At 53.9% G+C, this 20,652-nt stretch overlaps 1 protein-coding gene across 2 annotated transcripts in view; it reads right to left on the bottom strand.

Moving 5' to 3' along the window:
* Positions 1–4,222: 4,222 nt before the first annotated feature.
* The window catches only part of LINGO3 (leucine rich repeat and Ig domain containing 3), a 50,748-nt gene continuing 34,318 nt past the window's right edge, over positions 4,223–20,652 (bottom strand). For both annotated transcript variants that reach the window (XM_085314825.1, XM_085314824.1), the window contains exon 3: positions 4,223–10,134. In XM_085314825.1, the coding sequence (XP_085170951.1) occupies positions 8,283–10,100 (1,818 nt within the window). In that variant the 5' untranslated portion in view covers positions 10,101–10,134 and the 3' untranslated portion in view covers positions 4,223–8,282. The remainder of the gene's footprint in view (positions 10,135–20,652) is intronic.

Raw genomic sequence — 20,652 nt, 5'->3', positions numbered from 1 at the left:
CCGTGGTTAGGGGGAAGGACGGGGGGATGGCAGGTGGCCTCGGAGGGAGGTTGACTGCAGCTGGYGACACTTCTTTCTCATAGGGGTCTCCAGCCACGGTGATGCTCCCACGCGATGTGGGTGTCCTTCAACAGCACGCACGCGTGTGCTCGTGCACACATGCACACGTGTGTGTGCACATAGGGGGTCGCATCCCCCCACTCCCCGCTCAGTGGCTGCAAGGAGAAGGTGATGCCGGAGAAGGAGAAGCACGGCATTGGGGGGGGGGGGAACCCACCGGTGATGCGGGGCTGGGAGGGGACAGCGACAGAGAGGGGCAGAGGGACCGAAAGGCGCCCAGGGAGGCTGGGAAGGAGCCGTCTGCGCCGCGCTGGGTTTTGCTTCCTCCTGCGCCGGCCTAGCTCAGCACAGACCCGCAGCTGGGCCTGGGCCTTCGCGAGCGGTAGCGAAACCACGGGGCCTTTCTCCAAAGAAAAACCAGGATTTTCTGCTGTGGCCGTTCCCTGCTGTACAGCTTCGCCCCTCGCTGGCCCACRTCGTCCCCCCGTAACCCCGGGCGGACTGGGGTTTATCGGGCTGCCCCTCCTGAAACACGGCGTGCCGGGGACGCCCGAAGCACCACGCCCCGAGGAGCCGGCGGCTCACGCCGGCCCCGCTCTGCCGCTGCGGTCCCYGGGGGGCCGCTCTGTGCCCCTGCAGCATTTAGCCCCGTAACTCAAACCCGCCTCGACGCCTTTGCTTGGGAAGCACCTTCCCGGGCCGTATTTGCAAAACAGGGGAACTTGTTACCTCCGAGTTTTCTCTGGCAGTGACGGGGGCTTGAACTCCATCTCCTGGGGCTTCGGCGAGGGGAGGGGGGTCTTGCCGGGCTGGGTGGAGAGAGGGACCCAGCTGCGGCGGGTGTGAGACGCGGCCCCTCGGCGCTTGCACAACCTGGTGCAACCCCGTTGCAGGAAGACGTGTGGCCAACGTGCCGCTCCCGGCGTCGCTCTCAGCCCGTCGCCGGTGCTACCCCGGGGCGGGGGGTGAAGCGCTGCCTGCAGAGGGTTGTGTTACAGTCACACTAATTGCACAACCTTCGGTTAGGAGCACCRCCAGCGTTACAACCTGCTGTGGTTTGGTGCAATCTGTTTGCTGCACCTTGGCCGCTCCGGGATGGCTTCGTGCGCCTTTTCCCGCGCTGCTTTCTGGGCGTTAGCAGCATTGCAGGGAGGGATTTCCACTGCCAACCACCCCTTAAACCTTCTTTAATTCYCTTTTTTTGCAAGCCTCGTTGGAATGCTTATACTGGCGAGGTGRAATTTTTGTTTTCCTCAGTTTTTGCTGGGATTTCACCAGGCGTTTACTCTTTGGCAGCCAAACCTTTAGCAAACACTTTTTCTCTCTGTGTTTTACGTGCGCTGTGTTGACATGAATCACTCAAATCCAGCAGGCAGAAGTCCTGCCCCGGCCAGCGCCTGGCCCCTCTAGGAYAAAGCCGTGCTTTTAACATTTGAAAAAAATTGTACTTTGGAACATCTGCCTCCTTGTGTTTAGTCTTTGAACTAATTAGCAAGTAACTAATCGCACTAATAATTAGCAATCAACCTGTGAGCCGATGCTGGCTGGTTCGGGCTGCATGAGAGTCGCCAGGTAGGATGGACTCCGGGATGCGGAAGACGAGGATTTCCCTGCGGAAAATGGAAAAGAGCCGGTYCCATTCCTATCGCAGTTTTAAAGTTTGTGCATTGAGCTCACTGGGGCTCTGTTATTTATTTATTACTATTTTTTTTTGAGCTCCCMTGGGAGCCGGTGCCTTGCCAGGGGCTCAGGAGCTTCTTCGGGGCCTGGCTGGCACCTGCACCAACATCATCCAGAAATCTGAGCTGGGCCAATAATTTGGGAGAAGGAGAACTGCATGTTGGCAAGCTGGCGATCCCCAACGCTGGGGAACGCTTCAGCTCCTTCCTTCCCATGTGGGCTGCTGCTTCGCTTTTCCAGCAAATCCGCCCCGCTGGCACATCCAGGCAGCAACGAGGCTCAAATACTTACTTAGTTCCCGAAGGAATTGCAACTAATCACTGCAGAGCACTGAAGCTTAGCTTTATATTTCTCCCCAAACACGTCATCTCGGGCTATAATGGTGTTAAAAATAAAGAATATAAATGGAAAGCATTTAAGATGCAGCAGGATTCTGGGCTTATTGATGGCATTCGGCAACAGAGGTCAGCGTATCTCCCTCACCCTAATCAGTCATTTATGTTAATGAGTGTGAACAACCCGGTTTAAACAACAGTAAATCTATTAGATGCATCAGTATTTCTCCCTAATGAGTCATCTTACCGTCGAGATAAACCAGAGTCCATTAGGAGCAAAAAAAAAGTGCAAAACTAACGAAATCAATGTGGTGCCACCAAGCCAGGGAGACGTGGAACGAGCCCAGTGGAGACCCACAGCCATGCGACAGGAAAGCCCCTTTCGGAGAGGGATTTGATGTGAATACTTGGATTCAGCTTCTATAAAGAAGGCTGATAATGTTGAGATTTTAAAAGTTTGCATCAGCAAGTTCAAAAAAAAAGAAAGAAAAAAGAAAGAAAGAAAAAAGAAAACCCACCCTGAAAATCATTTACAAGAACTGCCTCAGATGCTGACATTACCTGGGAACGGCTGCRATATACAGCAGCACTTTGGGTAAAAGCTAAATTGGTTTCTAAATTGGTCCAACGTTAAATCATTTTGCAAAATTAAATCTCCGAATGTCAGTTCCAYGATAACACTCCAGCGCCAACCATAAGCAGCGAATTAAAGGCGATATAAAGCGGAGATTGCCGAAGTAGAGACATTGCAGGTTTAGCACCCAAAGGAGAAAAAAAAAAAATTAAAAAAAAAGCTTCTATGGTTTCTCCTCGCAACCCTAGCCAGAAAAGCAGAATTGCAAAGCTCTGTGCGAAAGGACGGCGAGCTCCYGCCAGGAGCGCCCTGGGGTGGGGTGGGGGGGGCGATCTGAGGCTAAACCCGGGGAGCCTGCTGCTCCGCACTAAGCTCTGGTGCTCCTGCATTTTGGGGAACCCAAGCAGGGACCTTCCACTTAGCCAAAGTCTTTTTAATTTATAAGGAAATTGCTTTCTCTTCCCCGCGGGCGATAAGCGCTTTAAACGCACCCGCTGGAAAGATCGCATTTTCTAATTGGTTTCTCGCTGGCGTTGTTTCGGGTCGTTATTTTTAATGCTTTGCTGCGGCGAGGCCTCTTCGCGCCTGGCTCAGGGCAGCTCAGGGGGGGCCCGGCGGTGCCGCTGCCGGCTCAGACGGCTTCCCGAGCTCCGGAGGGAAGGAATCAAAAGCACTTTCGGAGCCGATTTCCCAGCATTTTCAGTCCCGGCGACTCCCTTGTCCCTGAAAGCTGCCAAAGGAGCTGGCGGGCTCAGGCCTGAGTGCGCCCGGATCCCTTGGACGCGGGTTGCTGCAATGACGGCGTGGTTAAATCAGCAAATTAACCGGCGACTGGGGTGACCGAGCCGCAGCGCTCGCCAGCGCTCAGGAGCTCCTGCGCCCGGGTCCCCTGGTTCGTCACCTCGCCGCATCCCCCCGCCTCGTGAGGTGGGGATTCGGGGCAGCGGGATTTGGGGTGCCGGATGGCCGGAGCCATTTYCTCCAGCAGATGGAAGCATTGCCTGTGCTTGCATCATGCCGTTCCCATCCCYGTCCCGGTCCCCATCCCGGGCTGGGAAAGCTGGCACCCTGGGCTGACCGATGAGGAAGAAAGCATGGAAAATGGGCTTTCGGGAACAACCCGAGTGGTTTGGAGAGCATCAGCAGCCCCTCGGCGTCTGGGAGCGYGTGGCAGAAGGACGGACGGTCCCCGGCAGCCCTGGCTGGCGTCGTGCCGGAGCCTCTTCCGCGGGGATGCTGGCAGGGGTGGCCTCACGCAGGATCAGGCTGGGGCTGTCGGATAGGGCACGCCGGAAACATCTGTTTTTCTTTAGAAGCAGCAACCGCATGACGCCGATCCCCGGTGCAGCTGCGTACGCGCGGGACCGGCAGCCGCGACACCCCCCCCCCGCCCCCTTCGTGCTCCGAGCACCCAAAAAAGAGGGCTCAGGGYGCACAGCCTGACCCACGTTAATCCTCCTCGCCACCTCTCCTGTCCCTCCGTGAGCAGGAGGGTGGGTGCCAGCAGGGCACCCTGCAGCTGAAGGCCATAAACGCGCCCTTAATAATTCATAACAGAGTAATAGCGGGGGCGTTTTGTTAACACATGCGCATTAATCATTTATTCGTTATTAAGACGCAGTTCCGTGCCCTCTGCAAGTTGTTTTAGCAGCGTTTTACAGGGCTGCCAGGGGCGTTTGCCGGGGAATTGATGGCAAAGCCAAAGCCATCTCCTAACAGTCCCTCCGGAGCCGTCACCCTGCCCTTTGCTCTTCTCCAGGTCTCTCACCAACGTAGACACCTGAATGTGGGATGTGATAGTTACCCACCGCTTCTTATTAGTTGCCAGCCCTCATTGCTGTGAAATCAGGAGATTTGCTTACAATTTGTCCGTGGAACCTTTGGCAAGCTCAATAATTTTGAAAGGCGCCCGCTTCAATGTCATGAACCCCCTGTTTTCCAGCAGGAGGATGTTCTTCACTCCCCACAGTGAAAAATCCCATCCAGATTCCCGGCCCGAGCTGTGGCCTCCCCGGGGGTGGTGCAGCTCCCGTCTCCGGACCCTGTGCACGGTGCTGTATAAAAATACCTCCCCCCCTTTCCCGCCGGGGCACCCGTCTGCTCTGCACCTGGCTGGGGCAAGGCCAGACCCTGTGCGTGGAGCAAGGGCCACCCAGCTGCCTGGTTTGCACAGGGGAGCGGAGGGATGGASCAGGCCTAGGACCAACTTTTCTGGCTCCTTTGCAGTTTCGTGGCCAGGCGTGTGGAGCATCGCCGTCGCTCCTCTTTGCTGGCCTTTCTCCATCGATCCTGGCTTTTTTTTATCCCGTGCACACAAAGAAGAAGGAACAAAACAACCAATCCACGAGAATCCTGTTTTGTTTTCTTTCCTTTTTTCTTTTTCCCCTCGCAAATATATTTCACATGCTCATTACATAGAAAACTGTGCAAGTTCTGTACTGCCAAACCCCTTCCTCTGCCAGCAGCAGGCATCTCCCCACCTCCAGGTTTCCATGCCCGGACCCTCTCCCCACGACCCCCCACCCTGGTTAAAAAAAAACAAAACAAAACACAAAAAACCCAGACGTTGAACGAGGATGCGGGGGACTGTGCGGGTGATACCAGGGGACTCGGGCCACGACACGGCATGCACGGCGTGGGGAGCGTGTGTGTGTGGGGGTCCTGGCATGCAAGGGGGTGGCGGGCTGATGGCAGAGGGTGATGGATGGGGAGAGATGAGGGAAACCGCGGCGGTGGCTGCGGGGGCCATGGCGGCCCGAGCTCTGTGCGAGGGGCTGGAATTGCCAGAGCGGGGCAGGKGGAGGAGCAGCCTCCCTCGCAAAACGGGGTGTGTGTTGGGGAAAGATGAGGTTTGAATGCTGAGCCTGGGGTGCTGGTGGCTCCTGTGGGCTCCTTCGTCCTGCCCCTGCGGGGGGGGGGGGGGTCAAGTCCAGTTTGGGGGAAAAGCCAAAACATATTGAAGCGATGGGCTCAAACCCTGCATTGTGCCCATGGAGCTTATTTCAGGGGCTGGGACAGCAGCAGGAGTGGGTGCAGCGAGATATGGGGTGCAGGGGGTAATGTAAGCAGTCGCCATGGCTCGTGTCCCATCCAGCAAAGCCATGGGCAAATCCCTGCCTGGCCATTCGGTGCTGTCACGGTTTGTGCCGGCCGCCGTGGAGGGTGCAGACAGGGCGAACGGGTGCCAGTGTCCCTGGACTGCCAACCCACAGGCAAGTCTAGCCCCAGGCCTGGCCTGCTGGGCTGCTCGGGGCAGCAATGGCCTTCCCRTCCCACCAAATGCCCATCTAGGCTCTTTGCTTCCACCACAGGCATCTCCGCACCTTCTCCCAACTATAAAAATTTGCCCCAGTGCCAAAGCCAGCGGTGCTGTGAGCAGGGGTAGATGACCACTGGCATGAARGATCACACCGGATGCCCGGATCTTGCATGCACAGTCGCATCCCTGTGCTCCTTCCTCAAAAGTGCAGGCAAAATGGAGCACCTTGGGYACCATGAGGTCACCCTCCAGAGTTGGGCCACCCTGGGGCTCATGGCGGAGTTACCCTCCTTCCCTCCAAGCACCCTACAAGCACTAAACCTCAGCTCAGCCTCCCTGGCCCCTCTCCAAAGCCAGGCAGGCCGCCTGGGTGCCGCAATAGCTTGAGTGCTGCGTAAACAAAAATAAGCAGAGATTTGCACATGGGAGCAAAAGGAGGCCTGGAAAGGGGCTGCGAAGCCCCAGAGCCAGCCCTGCAGAGTGACCTGGCTCTTCTCCACAAGCCCTAGCTCAGGAGGAGCCAGCCYGGCTGGGGACAGTCCCCATGGCAGGAGCCACTGGGTGTGGGCACTTCCACCGTGCTGCAGAGCGCAGGGCAATAAAGAAGGGCTGAGAGGCAGAAGTGGCCCATGCCAGAGCAACGGGACCTGCCAGCAGCAGGGCTTTGCACAAATGCCATCTCGAGGTGGCCAAGACCAGGCAAAGAGTCCCCCTGGGCTGAGCTCAACTGGAGGGCTGCTGGCTGCCCACAGCCTTGGGTGTTCCCCAGAGAAAAGCCATCTCCTAAAGAGGGGGTTGGTCAGACATGGGCAGGGGTGTCCCAAAATTCGAGCGCTATCTGGGGAGCCTCTTTCTGCCTTTACTCCGTGGCTGTGTTGTTTCTGCCACTCATTCCAGAGCTGTTTATTGCAAACCATTTTTTCCACCTTGCATTGCACTGCCTTCCCCCACCTCTCCAGCGTGAGACAAACCAGGTCGCTCTCTCCCACCGAATTTCACCTTGCAAATGAAAGAAAACAGCCTGCCTGGCCCCAGAGCTGCCCCTGCCTTTTGCACCCAATGTAGCTAATGTTGCTACATCTGCTCGTCTCTCTCATGCACGTCTGCTCAGTTGCCTTGGGGACAGGATAACCTGGGACTGCAGAGCTGAAATGCGGATGTATCCCYCTAAATGGGATGCCTGGGAATCCCAGGGCTCAATTTCAGGAACTGTGGACACAGCAGGAGGAATGACCCCAGACTAGTTCACTTGCAGYGCCACTGTCCCCCTTGTGAGGTTCCTGGAGAGATGTCACTCTCTGGGCTGGGCTTGGGGTGCTGGATCAGCCCCCACCTTTCTGCTCTGCCATGGGCCAGGCTCTCTGGGAGCTGCCCTTGCTCCCCRCACTCCCAGCTCAGCCCCAGGTGTCACCCCAGCTGTGACCAGCCATCCCAGGTAGTTCACACCTGGAGAATGGCTGTGTAGATGCAAGGACAGGGCCAGTTTCTTCTCCTACTGGTGACGGCCATGACTAATGCTTCATTCCCTCCCCCTCTTTTTTTTTTTTTGCCCAATGTTGGCACAGTCTAGGTGAGGCTGCTRAGGTGAGTTATTATTGCTTTTGCAGGAGCATCTCTGGGCACCTTGGTTTGCAGATGCCACTTTTTAAATCTGCCAACAAGCTTTCAAAGCACAGCCATGCCCTGGGGGGATCTGGCTTTGCCGAGGGGGCTCAAGGAGAGCTGGGGTGCCTGTGTTTGTTGGAGCAGCTTCCCCGAACAACCCAGTCCTGCATTGCACTGGAAGACTTTTCTCTTGGAAATTCATTACAAAAATTTTTGGAGGAGGAAAGAAAAAAAGAAGAGTCATAAACAACCACCACAAAATTTTCCGGAGTCTCTCTCTAAAAAAAAAAAAAAAAAAAAAGGAAAAGGGGAAAAAAGGAAACAGGTCTTTCCCAGGCCCAAATGCAGTTCACCTCATCGCTTGAGAAATGCATAGTTGATACACAAAAACATTAGCTACATTGGGACCCCCCCCCTCCACCAAGCCCTCGAGCCATGACCACCTCCAAGCTATTTCTGCCCTGTGGAAGGGCAGCCTGGGGTTTCAGCAGGGTGTCCCTGACCCCGAGGTATGTGCAGTGCAGTTCTTGCTCAATTCTGCCTGTGAGGAGCCATTGGCATGTCTCCCAGCCACTGCAGGCTCTCGTGGTGAGCCCCAGCTGACATCCCAGCACAGCCAGGTCCTGCTGAGAGCCTGCCGGCAGGGACAAGGATGTCACTGGAAAACATAGAATGGGTGCTCCAAAGCCAAACCTCCTCACTCCGGCCCCGGCCTGCATTGGCCACATTTCGGGACAGGCAGCAGAGAATGGTTCGCCTCAGGAAAGGCTCAGATCATCTTCATGTTGAACTTCCTGGCTCCTCCTTGGCCCGTGGTGGTTGTGGGGCCATCCACCTTACGGAAGGAGTACTCCACGGAGAAGTTGTTCTTGTGCTGCCCCCGGCCCCGGCTCCACACAAAGAGGAGTAGGAAGCAGAAGAGCACCACCCCAAGGAAGGTGATGCAGCCCATGGCTGTGGAGACCAAGATAGTCTTGAGGTCCAGTGTAAACTTTAAGAAGACTTGTGTGTCATTGTGGTAGGTGTCGTTGAACTCACTGAGGTACAAAGTCCGGTTTGCATACAAGGAGCTGTCAGCTGGGTGCCCCTTGACTGTCAGGGTAGCAAAGTAGGTGTCGTTGCCACCCGCGTTGCTGGCAATGCAAATGTATGTGCCGCTGTCTTGGACCTGGGCAAATCGGATCTCCAGCGTGCCCCCCGGCAGCACTATCGCCCGCCCTGTGCTTCTGGTGGTGATCATGCGGTGCTGGGGGGAGACCCACATGATGGAGGGATCTGGCTCCCCATCTGCCCGGCAGAGGAAGGAGACAGACTGTCCTTCCCAGGCTGTGACATGCTGCAGCTTCCGATCTCTTATTTTGGGCTTTTGGCAGGTGAAGTACTCAAAGAGTATGGAGTCTGGGAAGTCACGCAGGGCATTGCCCTGTATCTCGGGTGGTGAGGAGCACATGGGCTGCTGCCCGTCAAAGTTGAGTGTCTTCCGTCGCTGCAGAATCCAGAGCAGGCGGCAGTCACAAGCTAGGGGGTTCTTGTCCACGCGCAGTGTCTCCAGTGTGTTGACAGAGTGGAAGGTGCTCTCCTCCAGTGTGGAGAGGAAGTTGCTGGAGAGGTTGAGGAGACGGATTTGTCTCAGGCCAGAGAAAGCCTGTGGCTCCACAGAGACCAAGAGAGCACCCACAATGTGGAGCTCCTGGAGCCGGATTAGGTCTTTAAAGGAGCCCTTCAGCACAGTGCTAATGGGGTTGTAGGACAAGTTCAGGTACCTGAGGTACACCAGGTTCCTCAAGGCAGCTGTGGGCACGGCTGTGATGTTCGTGTAGGTGATGGAGAGTGAGGTGAGGTTCAGACCCTGGAAGCTGGTGGGGGAGACATCTTCCAGCAGTGGCCAGTTGTCAATCTCCAGCTGCAGGAGGTTGTAGAGCTTCTTGAAGTTCTGGTCCTCCAGTGCGGAGATGCTGAGRTGCCGGAGCCGAAGCACCTCCAGGTTCTGGAGGTAGGACAGTGACTCTGCTGAGATGGAGGTCAGGTTGCATTTCTCGATGGTTAGCTGCTCCAGGCCAAGCAGCCCGGAGAAGGCCCGTTGGGAGATGTACACCAAGTCATTATCGCCTACCTCCAGGCTCTTCAGGTTTCGCAGGTCCTGGAACATGTAGTCCAGCAGGATGACAATTTTGTTCTCACTGATGTCCAGGAGGGTGAGATTTGTCAACTTGGTGAAGACACCTGGGGGAATCAGCTTGAGCTGGTTCCCTCGCAGTCGCAAGGTCTGCAGGTTGAACAGGTTGCTGAAGGCTCCTGGCTCCACATTTGTGATGATGTTCTCACTAAAATCAAGCTCCTCCAGCAAGGGGTACGGGGAGAGGTCACCTGGGTTCAGGCAGCGGATGCGGTTCTTGTTGAGCTCCAGGATCTTGGTCTCAGTGGGGATGCCCTCAGGGATGGAGGTGAGCCGCTTGCGATGGCACACCACTGACTTGATCTGAGGAGCGCACTCACAGCGGGCTGGGCAGGCTGCAACTGGGGCAGTTCTCAGGAAGATCAGGTGGAGGACCAGGACTGGGAGCCAACATGTCATTGTGTAGAGCATGGTCTTACGGGCTCACTACCATTCTCCCTTGCACCTGGAAGGGAGAGAGAGATGTGGCATCAGCAAATGGGCTAAATAAGCCTCAAAACCGGAGTGTACCATTTTGAAAAAAAAGGAAACTGAGCCAGAAGCAAGGGCAGAGATTTGCAAGGGGACACAAGGCTGGAGACCCACACCTCAGCCTCTTCCCCTCCAGCTCTCACCAGCTCCACTGTCACTGAGGGTACCAATTCCTCCAGGAAAAGTGCTGCTCTCATGGAGCTAAACCAGGCCAGTGCTCAGCTAAGCAGCACGATCTGTGGGCTGGCTGATGAGGCGTCCCCAGAGCCTGCRGACAGGGGTGGTTGCATCGCTGATGTTTTTGGTGGGTGTGAGGCAGCCTTTGCACATGTGCATGTTTGCATAGGAGACTGGGTGCATGTTCATGAGAGCATCCTAGGATAAAGGGGAACCCAAACCGCCTGGTATTCCTGCACAAGCAAAAATGGTGTTAAACCCCCGCCCTGCACCTCCAACAAGGATGACTGTGGAAAAGCCAGAGACCTGAGGGCAGCTTAGGAGCAAAGAGAAGCAGCCTGAGACTCTGCAAACTTGTGATAAAGCCTAGACACCACATCCTMCTTTGCACCCCGTGGTGGCCACAAAGATGTCTCAGCTGGTGGCACAAATCCTTCCCCGCCATGGTCCTACGGCCTTTCCTCCAGGTGCAGTCCATCCCACTGACACCATGTCCTGCAGGACAAGGGACGCTCCCAGCTGCACGTACAGGGTGGTCCTCCCAGCTCCGGCAGCTTGGAGCTATCCTTGGCAGAGTGGAGATTAAAAAGCCTGCAGACTGCAGACACAATCTTTGTAGATTATGGATTAATACCGACCTTCTGAATCATAATGCACCATCCTCATGGCTCAGCAACCACTGCCCTCATTTTGGAGGGATTAGCACTTTCCCACCCGTTTCCTTTTTCTGTTTTCCCCTTCCCCACTCTCTTTTTCCTTCTTCCTCCAACCTGCCCAGCTCCCCAAAGCCCTGTTGGGAGTCTTGGTGCATTGCCTTCTCCTGCAAGACCTCTGATCCTAACTCAGCGAGTTTGATGGTGGCCAGGCAGAGCCAGGCTTCTTCAGGAGCCAATGGTGGTCCTGGCATGAGAGTAGGCAGCCTCTCTCCAGCCCATCTCTCTGCCACTAGGGACATGCCACATGTGGCTGGGGCCAGCAGGTCTGGCACCACCCAAGGGCTAACATCTCCCTTATCTTGCAAGAGGGGAAACTGAGGCACAAAGAGGAAGGTGGCTGTCTCCACCTCTGCAGGGTGATGGTGTGTCTGGAGTTGGTGAGGTTATGCTGCTACTTGGAGGTTATTGAGAGCAGAGCCAGACCTATGGTTGGCCTTAGCTATATATTTTGGATATGGAACGAGCTTTGTGGGTCTCAGCCCAGTTCTGAGAGATGAAAGTACTGTACAGAAAATACTCCAAAGCACCTCAGTGAAAGCCCTCAATCCCTTTTCCAGGAATGACTTCCAGAAACTACAGATTTGAAAATGTATTTAGGGAGCCCAGATGCTTCTGGGGAACCACTCATTACCTGCCTTTTTCTACAGGTCTGGCACCGTGGAGGCCTTCAAGCTCTCAGCCCATCTCCCACTAGCGCCATGCATCCCCCTGACCTGGATAAAGCAATCCTGGCCACTTCTGCACCTGTTCCCAAGACTCCTGGGTCCGGCTGCCCGGTAGTCAGGTGATGGAAGCAGGACTTGCGGTCAGGAAGTCTAATTTTTTTCATGCTGCTCACTAATGCCACTGGTTTAGGCCGAGGTCGAGCTTTCATATAATCCAAAGGGCTTCAGCAGCTCTTGCTTTGGCCCCTGAAAGAAACATGGCTCCTCATTGCCTCGCTTGCAGTGTTTTCATCCCAGGACTGCGCCTCTGGGCAAAGCTGTTTGTCTCCAGTTTTCCTTCCCCTCCTGCCCTTCCCACTGCGGAGAGCCAGTATGTGCCCTCTGGTCCCCTTCTTCCCACAGCAACACAGACTTTAACGAGAAGAGAAAATGGCAGGGCATGAATCAATCGTTATATGAATCAGAGGACGGTAATGAGAAGCGAAAATGCCATGCCAGGAGTGGGATTTGCTGACCCTGCAGAGAACATCCCAAGGTCTAGAAACAGTAGGAGTGTCCGCTCTGCACCCAAGGACGGCAGTGCAGGAGCAGAGGCTGGGGTGGCCCTGAAATGACCCTGAGGCCATAGCAAGACAGGGATCCTGCAGCCACGTGCGGGCAAGATAGGGTGCAAAGGGCTCAGCTCGGGTCTGGGTATGTGCTTCACCCCCTTCACTGGCGTGGCCAGGGTGCGATGCCTCCATTCCCACCACCTCAGAAAAGGGTCTCCATCCGTTACTGGACCAACCCAATCCACAGCAGCAGCTCCTTTTGCACATGTGGCCACCACCTCCTCCCCCTCCTGCTGCTCCTCACTGGGATTTATTCGCTTTGCACCTCCGTGCTAATGTGTCTCTTTGTCTGAGTGCCTTATCAGTGTGCGGCAGCAACAGCTCACTTCCTATCCACTGCCTATCTGCAATATTTATCTACGGGCCTCTGCACTCGCTGCACTGGAGCTGCCTCTCACAGCAGAGCCCGTCTGTCTCCCGGACATCTCCATTCCCACAGCCTTGGACTTCAGCCCAGGGGCACCTCTTAGAGGCAGCAGCCAAAGGACAGCAGCTCCTCCTCTGGGCACAAGCAGGGATTTAACCTCTTCCCTGCTGCCTTTAATCGCGTCTGGCAGCTCTTGGGCTCATCCTGAGCGACGYGGGAGCCGAGTTATCCCCAGAGAGGTCAGCAAGATGCAGCTAGCTGGCTCCAGCTTCCAGTTCTGGTGAAAGCTGGTATCTTGGGTGACCGGAGCTGATATTTTTAGAATAAAAGGGAGGTTGGAAAAAACCCTGCTTGTTGCCTTTTCTACTGGTGTAGATTTTTTTTAAGGCAATTTAAAGCAGTTTTATAGACAGCTTTATCAAAAGTGACATGAAACTCRCTGCTGACACCTTCCATTTACTAACTCTTTCCCTCTGCCTGCCTTCTCTATTATTCATATTTCCAATAACCGGTCCAACACTGGTGCCATTCTTTCCTATTAAAAGCTCCTGCAAAATCCAGTGGGGGAGAAAAGAGAGGCCAGACTCACCCAGCACAACGGGAGGGACAATTTCTGATTTCTCCTGCAGTTACTCAGAGAGTAAAAAGCCCCCCTCTTTGCTTGACTCTTCTTGGATGGGGAGAGGTTGGTGCMCCTGCACCCAGCATTGCTGCCCCAGCAAAGGCTTAAATGGGGAGAGCGGCAACCACCTCTCTCAAGGTGGTGGGGAGCCCAGTGCACAGGTGGGGAAGCTGGTCATATCACCCATAGCACGAGGATGAACTGGTGACAGCACTGGGACAAACTGGTGTGCAGTACTGGTGAGAGAGCTGAGCTCAAGCCAGTCCCTGTGAAATCTGAACTGTGTCCCCGGGGCAATTTTGCCTCTCAGTTCAGTAATTTTTTGGTCAAGCCTGAGTAGGAAGAACCCTCTGGCGTGCTCTCCCATGTATCCTCTGCCTTTTTCTCTCCCTCTGGGCTTGTGCAACTCCCAAAATACAGCCATGTCAGAGCCTGGCACRGCATGGAGCATCAATTGATCGCCCACCAGGCAGGCGGCACGGGATGGTGCCAGGATGTCACGACGTCCGGGGGCGCTGTAACGTGTGCCAGGATTGCCTTGGTTTCTCATGTTTGAGCCCGCCATGGCTCCAGCACGTGTCTTTGCTCCCCACACTGTGTATTGCCCTCTCTCCAATCCCATCTGAGCACAGTAGCAATCTCCGAAAGCTCAAAAGGCAGGATTTAAAGAGGCTTTGTGCTTGGTTTAAAGTGTAACGGAGGGAGAAGGAAGGAGCCGCTCTTCCTCAGATTTCTTCACTACCATGAGCTGTATGAGAGAGGCTGCGGCTCTTGGCRAGGAACTGTCAGGGGCCAGGGCCGTTTCCCAGTCCCAGGTCCCCTCCTGGACGGGCAGCATGCTCCCACCCTACCCTTTTGCTAGTGAAGATGTGTAGATGGGGAGTGGAGGGCCGATGCCTCTCCCAAACCTTGAGCTGGCTTTCTTCGGCCAGCGCTTCTTGGCACTTGCTGTGCTCCCCTGGCTGAGCTCCAGAGCAGGTAATTACATCCYGCTCCTGGAGTCATCCTGCACCATTTGGCCAGCGAGCTCCCCAGATGCCTGGCGAAGGCCCCGGCCTTTTGTCCCCTCTGCTGAAATGCTGCGAAGCAGCTCCAGGAGTGACCACGCTCCCCTGAGCAGGGCATCTCTAAAACATCTCACACACCTACCTGTTCTCTGCGGGCTCCTTGCTTGGATGTGCTTATCTGCCACGGGGTTGGCAGACATGTGACAGACACTTGGCGAATGCTCAGGCAATGCTGTCTCCTGCTCACTGGTGAGCCAGCCTGCATGGCCACCCGGCTCTCTCAGCCTTTTGTATTTCCCAGGCACTCAGAAGCTGTTACACTAATTACCTTCATTAAGCCAAGCACAGACTCCTGCTCATGCTTCCTCCTTCTAAGCAGCACTGTGATGCTCCCAGGGAGCACTAGGATGAGTGTTGGAGACTCCCAAAACCCTCCAGGCTGATGAGCCCAGAGCCTTTTTCCGGGACCTCACTCTGCCTTCAAATGTGAATCGCCAAAAGGGAAGGAGGAAGAGTGCTGGGCATCCTTGAGTGGGCATGGCTATGGACCGAAAGGCAACAGTGATCTTCTAAACTGCTCTGTTCCCAGCAGTTTCCCAATAGCTCCAAACTGGCCCCCAGTGTCAGGGCACGTGGCAGAGCCCCTCTGGGTGGTTACACCCCACAGCTCGGAGGAGCCCAATGAGAGCTGCACAGGAGCATCTGTCACAGCCCAGGGCCCTGGAGAGCTCAAAATGAGTGATGGAGCAGCAAGCGCAGGAGAGCACGTCAGTGACTGACTCTGTCCTTGGCAGGAGGCATGCCAGCTTTATTTGGGCCCTTTCCTGAGCTCCTGAGCCTTGGAAAAACATCTCCAGCAGGCACACGGACCACACTGTTCATTAAGGATAAAAAAGCCCTGTTACCTTCCCTCTCCCACTGGACTTAGCTCCAGAAGGTAGGACATTTACAGCCCTTTTTGTGCATGCATTGAAGGAAGGATGCAATCTCAGTGGCTAATTTCCATCCCTGATCCTATTATCCAAGCTGAGCAGTTCTCTGGCAATAAACCCATTGCTCAGTGCAATTTAGGAGCCACAGGAAATTATCTTTTAAAGACTTTTTATGTGTCTTAATTTTGCCACATTTCCCTTTCTCTTTAAATGAATCAAACAGAGAGGGAAAGCATTACATTTTTTCACACAGCTGCAGGCAGCAAGGAAAGGATTAATAGCCAGGCTGGATGCTGAAGCACGTTTCCCTGCTGGGTGACAACCCACTGGGATGGAAAGCCCACTGCTGCTGCCACGATGCACCACTGGTAGGTGGCATTTTGCAGCAACAGGTTCCCAGGTCTTTTTGGTGCCACAGTGGGATACCCAGCTGAGAACGCAAACAACGCAAACAACCTCATGCAGCTCTTCCTCTCTCCACTCCAACTGCACAACTCCTGTGCGTGCGGCATTCCAACACCGCTGGCATAGGACTGCTCAGAGCTGAGTCGGTGCACCTGATGGGATGTTCTGCTGCATGTCCAGTGATACGTGCTGCCCCGTGGGCCCCATACAATGCCCAAGCACCAGAGAGTGGACAGGCCAATGCATGACTTGGATCTGGAGTTGTTTTTCCTAGATGCCATCTCATGGGAGACTGCTCTCAACTGTGTCAAGAGCCATTTCAAGATTGGCTTTGCCTCACTGCCAGCCTTAGGAACTCGAGACAGCTTTACAGCTATGCACTTCCAACTTAAATTAATCTACTCTGTTTAAAAGGTTCTTCTTTCCTAATAGTCACCAGTGCACTTACAAATGAACTTTTTCTGCCTTCACTGAGCTGCACAGGAAGGATGCCTGCAGACACCAAGATAAGAATCAGCAAACCTAGAAACAGCCTGTGTTTGAATGTGGGGCCAAACCCTGGGCTGGCGCTTTGGGGGTGACTGTGGTCTGAAAAGCCTGGCCGTGCCCTGCATCCACTGGACCAGGTCCCAGATGGGGCAGCAGATTAGTGTGCCAGCTATCTGTTGATTCTTCTGTTGCATTCATAATGAATGAGCCCTCTGTAACTGTACTCCACTTTTGGTTACTACTTTGGCTACCTGATTCTCTAAACAAAGGTACGAACGTGCTTGGGTTATTTTACTCGGGTAAAAGGCAGCAGTGAATGGGAGCCGAAGCTCCTGTGCGACAGGAGCTTCCCTCTCCCTCTCTGTCCTTCCCTCTCTAAAAACCAGAGAAGAGGACCTAGCCAGGCACTGCAGCCCATGCTGCCCAGAAGCCCTGTCCTGCAAGTACCCAGGAGAGCAGGGCACTGTCCCAATGGTCTCATCAAAGTCCATGGTAGGTGATTACCAGCTGCATTGCCTGGGCACTCATCTTGCCCGTTCTGATGAGGGCATCCAGAAGTGGCATGATAAGCTTCGACCCCGAGGGCTATTTCCAGCTGCAGAGATACCAGGTCCCTTCACCCTGAAGTGGCCAAGGGGGCTCCAAGCAGATCCCATCTGGCAAAACCAAAACTGAGTAGAGGAGAGCAGCATGATTTATTAATAGCTCATTACGCTGATATTATGGCATTCTCCAGGGCTTGCCTGGTCTCTAGGGGGCAATGCCAATTAAGACTCTACTTGAAGGCCTAGATAGAAGCTCTTCTTCACATTTAATTTATTTTTAAAAATAACATGCCCGCTGCACACAGGGATGAGGAATCGAGCCAGGAAACTCCAAGGCTTAGGGTTTCTAGCACAGCACAGACATGGCTCCACTGCACACTGGAGGCCACAGATTTGATAGATAGGTAGGGGAGGGAATTGTGTTTGGCCATTTAACTTCTGTGCCCCAAGGACACCTGAAGGTCCACCTTGGAGAGCAGTCACCCTCCCTTCCAAGCCACGACATATTGCCATCAACTCTGTTTTGTCCCAGCCACTAACAGCACAATATTTCCTGAGATGCACAGGTTAGCTGGCAGGAGAAACCGCTGGTCTCGTATTTCCTGACTCTAAAACGTTCAGTTACCTTAACAGCCAGGCAGCCAGTTCTGCAGGTGGGTTTTTGCTCCTGCATACCACCACTTCAAATAAAAAGGAGTGGCAAAGTTTCTGCTACTTCAAATGACTGATACTTCAGAGGCAAATACTCTGCATTCCCAACTCTTTCAAGAGCTGCTCTTCCTCAACTTTCATTTCTCCCTTTTTCTGAATAAAGGCCAGAAAATAAGCCAAGTTTGACTTTTGTAGGTTCTCTTTTTTTGACATCATGCAAGTACAAATACTTCAGTCAAAGCAATGTCTTGTTTTATTCTTCCATCTACTTGCAGAATTCAAAACAGTCCTGCTTAGACTTTCTTTAAAAAATCCATAACTCTTGTTTAAAACAAAGCACTCATTAGTTCCCCTTCTCAGGAATCTGCTTCAGGAAGTTAGGAGCACCCAAAGATGAGGTTATGTGCTCTAAACCAAGGCTATTGATATGGCAAGCTGCTAAAGTTTTCCCAGGGATACTGTGTTTAGTGGTGCCCATAACGAGCAATAGTTCATTAAGGTCCTTGTGAAATGGAGAGGCCCCAGGGGAGGATCAAGAAATCCTCATGTAAGAGGGGAGCAAACAGAGGGACAGAAAGCAATGCTTAGACCACCAGGCTCTTTGGAAAGGCTAATCCCCAAAACACTGACACTGCAGAGAATAACAGGGTGATAATATAAACACCCCAATGAACAGATGATCTGGAGGTGGCAGTGCCATCTTGCTTGTGACAGCACTTTTCAAACTCAGCACAAGATAAGAAAAGGTAATTACAGGGATCACACGAAAACCTACCCCAGCTGAGAGCCAAAAACTCCTGAAAACATCCCATACACCCTTCCCAAGCAGGTGACAAGATGCCCATTTACTGCTGTTGGGCTCAGAGTCTGCAGCAAACCTCTGTCCTGGTAGTGAGATGTCCCAGCTGCTTCACCACAGCTGCCCTCACTTTGTGGTCGCTATTCCCAGCCTGTGCTAGTTTTCTGTGCCAGCTCATTTTCAGATAAGATAGCAATATAAATGCTGTGTTGCCACCCCAGCAGCAGCCATACAGATGGCAGCCTCTTCCATGCATGTCCTGGGGTTGTGATGAACACCCTTGTACAATACTATTGCCCCAAATGGGAATTCGCAATCATTCTAAGTGCTGTGTTTTTGGCTGGGTTTCTGAGACGGATGGAGAGACTGAGTAAAATGAGTCATTCCCTGCCTAAGTGACGAGGGAAAGGATATTTCCCCTGGCTGTGGCCTGTTTATAGCTTGCTGAGAATGTTAATGGGAGAGTGCCGGACTCATCTGTCAGCACAAGCTCCACACGTTCCCCAGTCTCACAGTATCAACTAGACGAGATCTTGATTAACAAGAATGTGAATATGGTTGCCTTAAGCAGGCTTGATGGCTCATTCGGGACTCAAACCATTCACAGCTGCTGGCACAGCCTTTGAGCGGAGGATGGGTGCGCTGAACACAGATGCCAAGAATACCCGCATCCACATGCCAGGCTGAGACCTCACTCTGACCTCTGCTTCCTTGGTGGGGCACTGCACACCAAATTTTGCCCAGGTTTCCAAGCAAGCCCTTACATAAATTTCTAAGGCACTGAGCAGCTCAGTACCAGAAAGCCAGCCAAGATCATCCCTGTGCCAGAGCTCCAGTTCAGAATTTGACTCCTTTCTGCTTCTTCTCTCAACCCATAAGGACAGATGCTACAAAAGAGCATCTTAGATCTTAGGTCATCAGTCAACAGGGGTCTGAACATTTAAGAACTGATGGTTGCTGCTTCCTTTAGACATCAGAAAGCAAAGGCTGGTGTCTCGCATGGCAGGCAGTCTGCCGCGCTTCCTAGAGTTTGGCTGTAATATGCCCGGGCTGTGTGCCGCTGAATGTCTGCTTTCTGCACGCACAGAAGCACACTGAGGCTTGCTTGCAAACTCTCCTTCCTGGCCTTCACTGCCTCATTTGCCACAGAATAATCCCTTTGTTTGCCCCCAGGCAGGAGGGGACCAGAGAGGCCCTTCATGTTCCCATTTCCATCTGTTGTGGTAAAGGCTTCGGTAGAGGCACAATCTGCACGTAAATACGGCCTCTTTGGGGACCTGCTGTGGGTTGGAACACGCTCTGGCTGCACATCGCCAAAAAGCTCCACTTCAAAGATTTCCATCCCAAAGCCAAAGTATTTCTTCTGCCAGTTTATCTGGTCCCATTTCCCCAAGGACAGCAATTTGCTGGGACGCCTTGTGGGGGGATCGCATGGGTTGTGCTGCTCCTGCTGTAACCGTTCGCTCTGCATGTGAGCTGAGACAGGATCTGGCCATGTGAAGAGGTGATTAGGTTGTGCACTGGGATCTTTGCGTGTAGGGACTGGTAGCACTGAGTTTTTAAAAGCTGACCAGCCTCTCACTTTGGTAGGGTAACATTATCTTTTCATYTCTCCCAAGTACATTGGCCAAGCCCTTAACTCCCCTTCCCTGCCCAACTTTGCTTTACTCCCTTCTTAGCTGCTATGGAGTGAGGAGGTGTTGGAGAAGAGGGATTATTCCTAATTTAGCTGGTGTTTATGCCCTTTCAGACCTTGCAAGGATGGGGCCGAGGAGCTTCAAAAGCAAGCAGGTCCTGGTGGCGTTGCTAGCTGAGCAAGGCACAAGGTGTCGTGCTCCCAAATGTCTCCAGAGGCCTGCGAGAAGCCTCCTTTGGCCCTCAGTTCTCTTGTTTCGAGAGATTAGGAACGGTCCTGGCTGCTTTCTGCAGATATGGAGACGGCTGCGGTCTCTGTCGTTGCTCCGCGCTTCTCTGAATCCCTCCCCGCTTCTTCCCCTCGCCTACCCCTGCTCCTTCTGTTTCTCATCTTGTTCATGCTGCAAGATTTCCGGGGCGGGAAGCCTCGCTTGGAAAGAAAGTCACAGACATCACAACAAACTTGGCGCGAGAGGCACCACGAACAACCGCTCGATAATTCACAACGTGACAAAGCCCAGGAGCAAAGTACAACCCCGTAGAACGCAAAGCCAGCACCGCGGGGCGGCCCTGCGGCCCCGGCCACGTCCTTCCTTCCCTGCAAGAAACCGCTGCGCCCTCAACTAAGCCGGGCCGTGAGGAGCAAGACCAAAAGGTCCCGAATATAATTTTGGGGATGTAAAGGGAAAAAAGCTGGCGTCTCTGGGATGTCTCCTCCTTGCTCAGCTCTTGCTACGGCTGGTGGGGCCTGGCAGGATTAAACCTCGCAGCACCAGCAGATGCCCGCACGCCTGTTGTTGGGGGGGGGAGGGGGCTTCAGGCCATTTTTTCTGAGCTGACAGAGCAAATTTCTGAGCCCAAATGTGAAGCT

The sequence above is a fragment of the Rhea americana genome, unplaced genomic scaffold, assembly GCF_003343005.1.
Source record: "Rhea americana isolate MKP2758 unplaced genomic scaffold, rheAme1 scaffold_412, whole genome shotgun sequence".
NCBI lineage: Eukaryota > Metazoa > Chordata > Aves > Rheiformes > Rheidae > Rhea > Rhea americana.
Note: the sequence above shows the minus strand (reverse complement) of the source record. Positions and strands in the feature narration are given on the sequence as shown.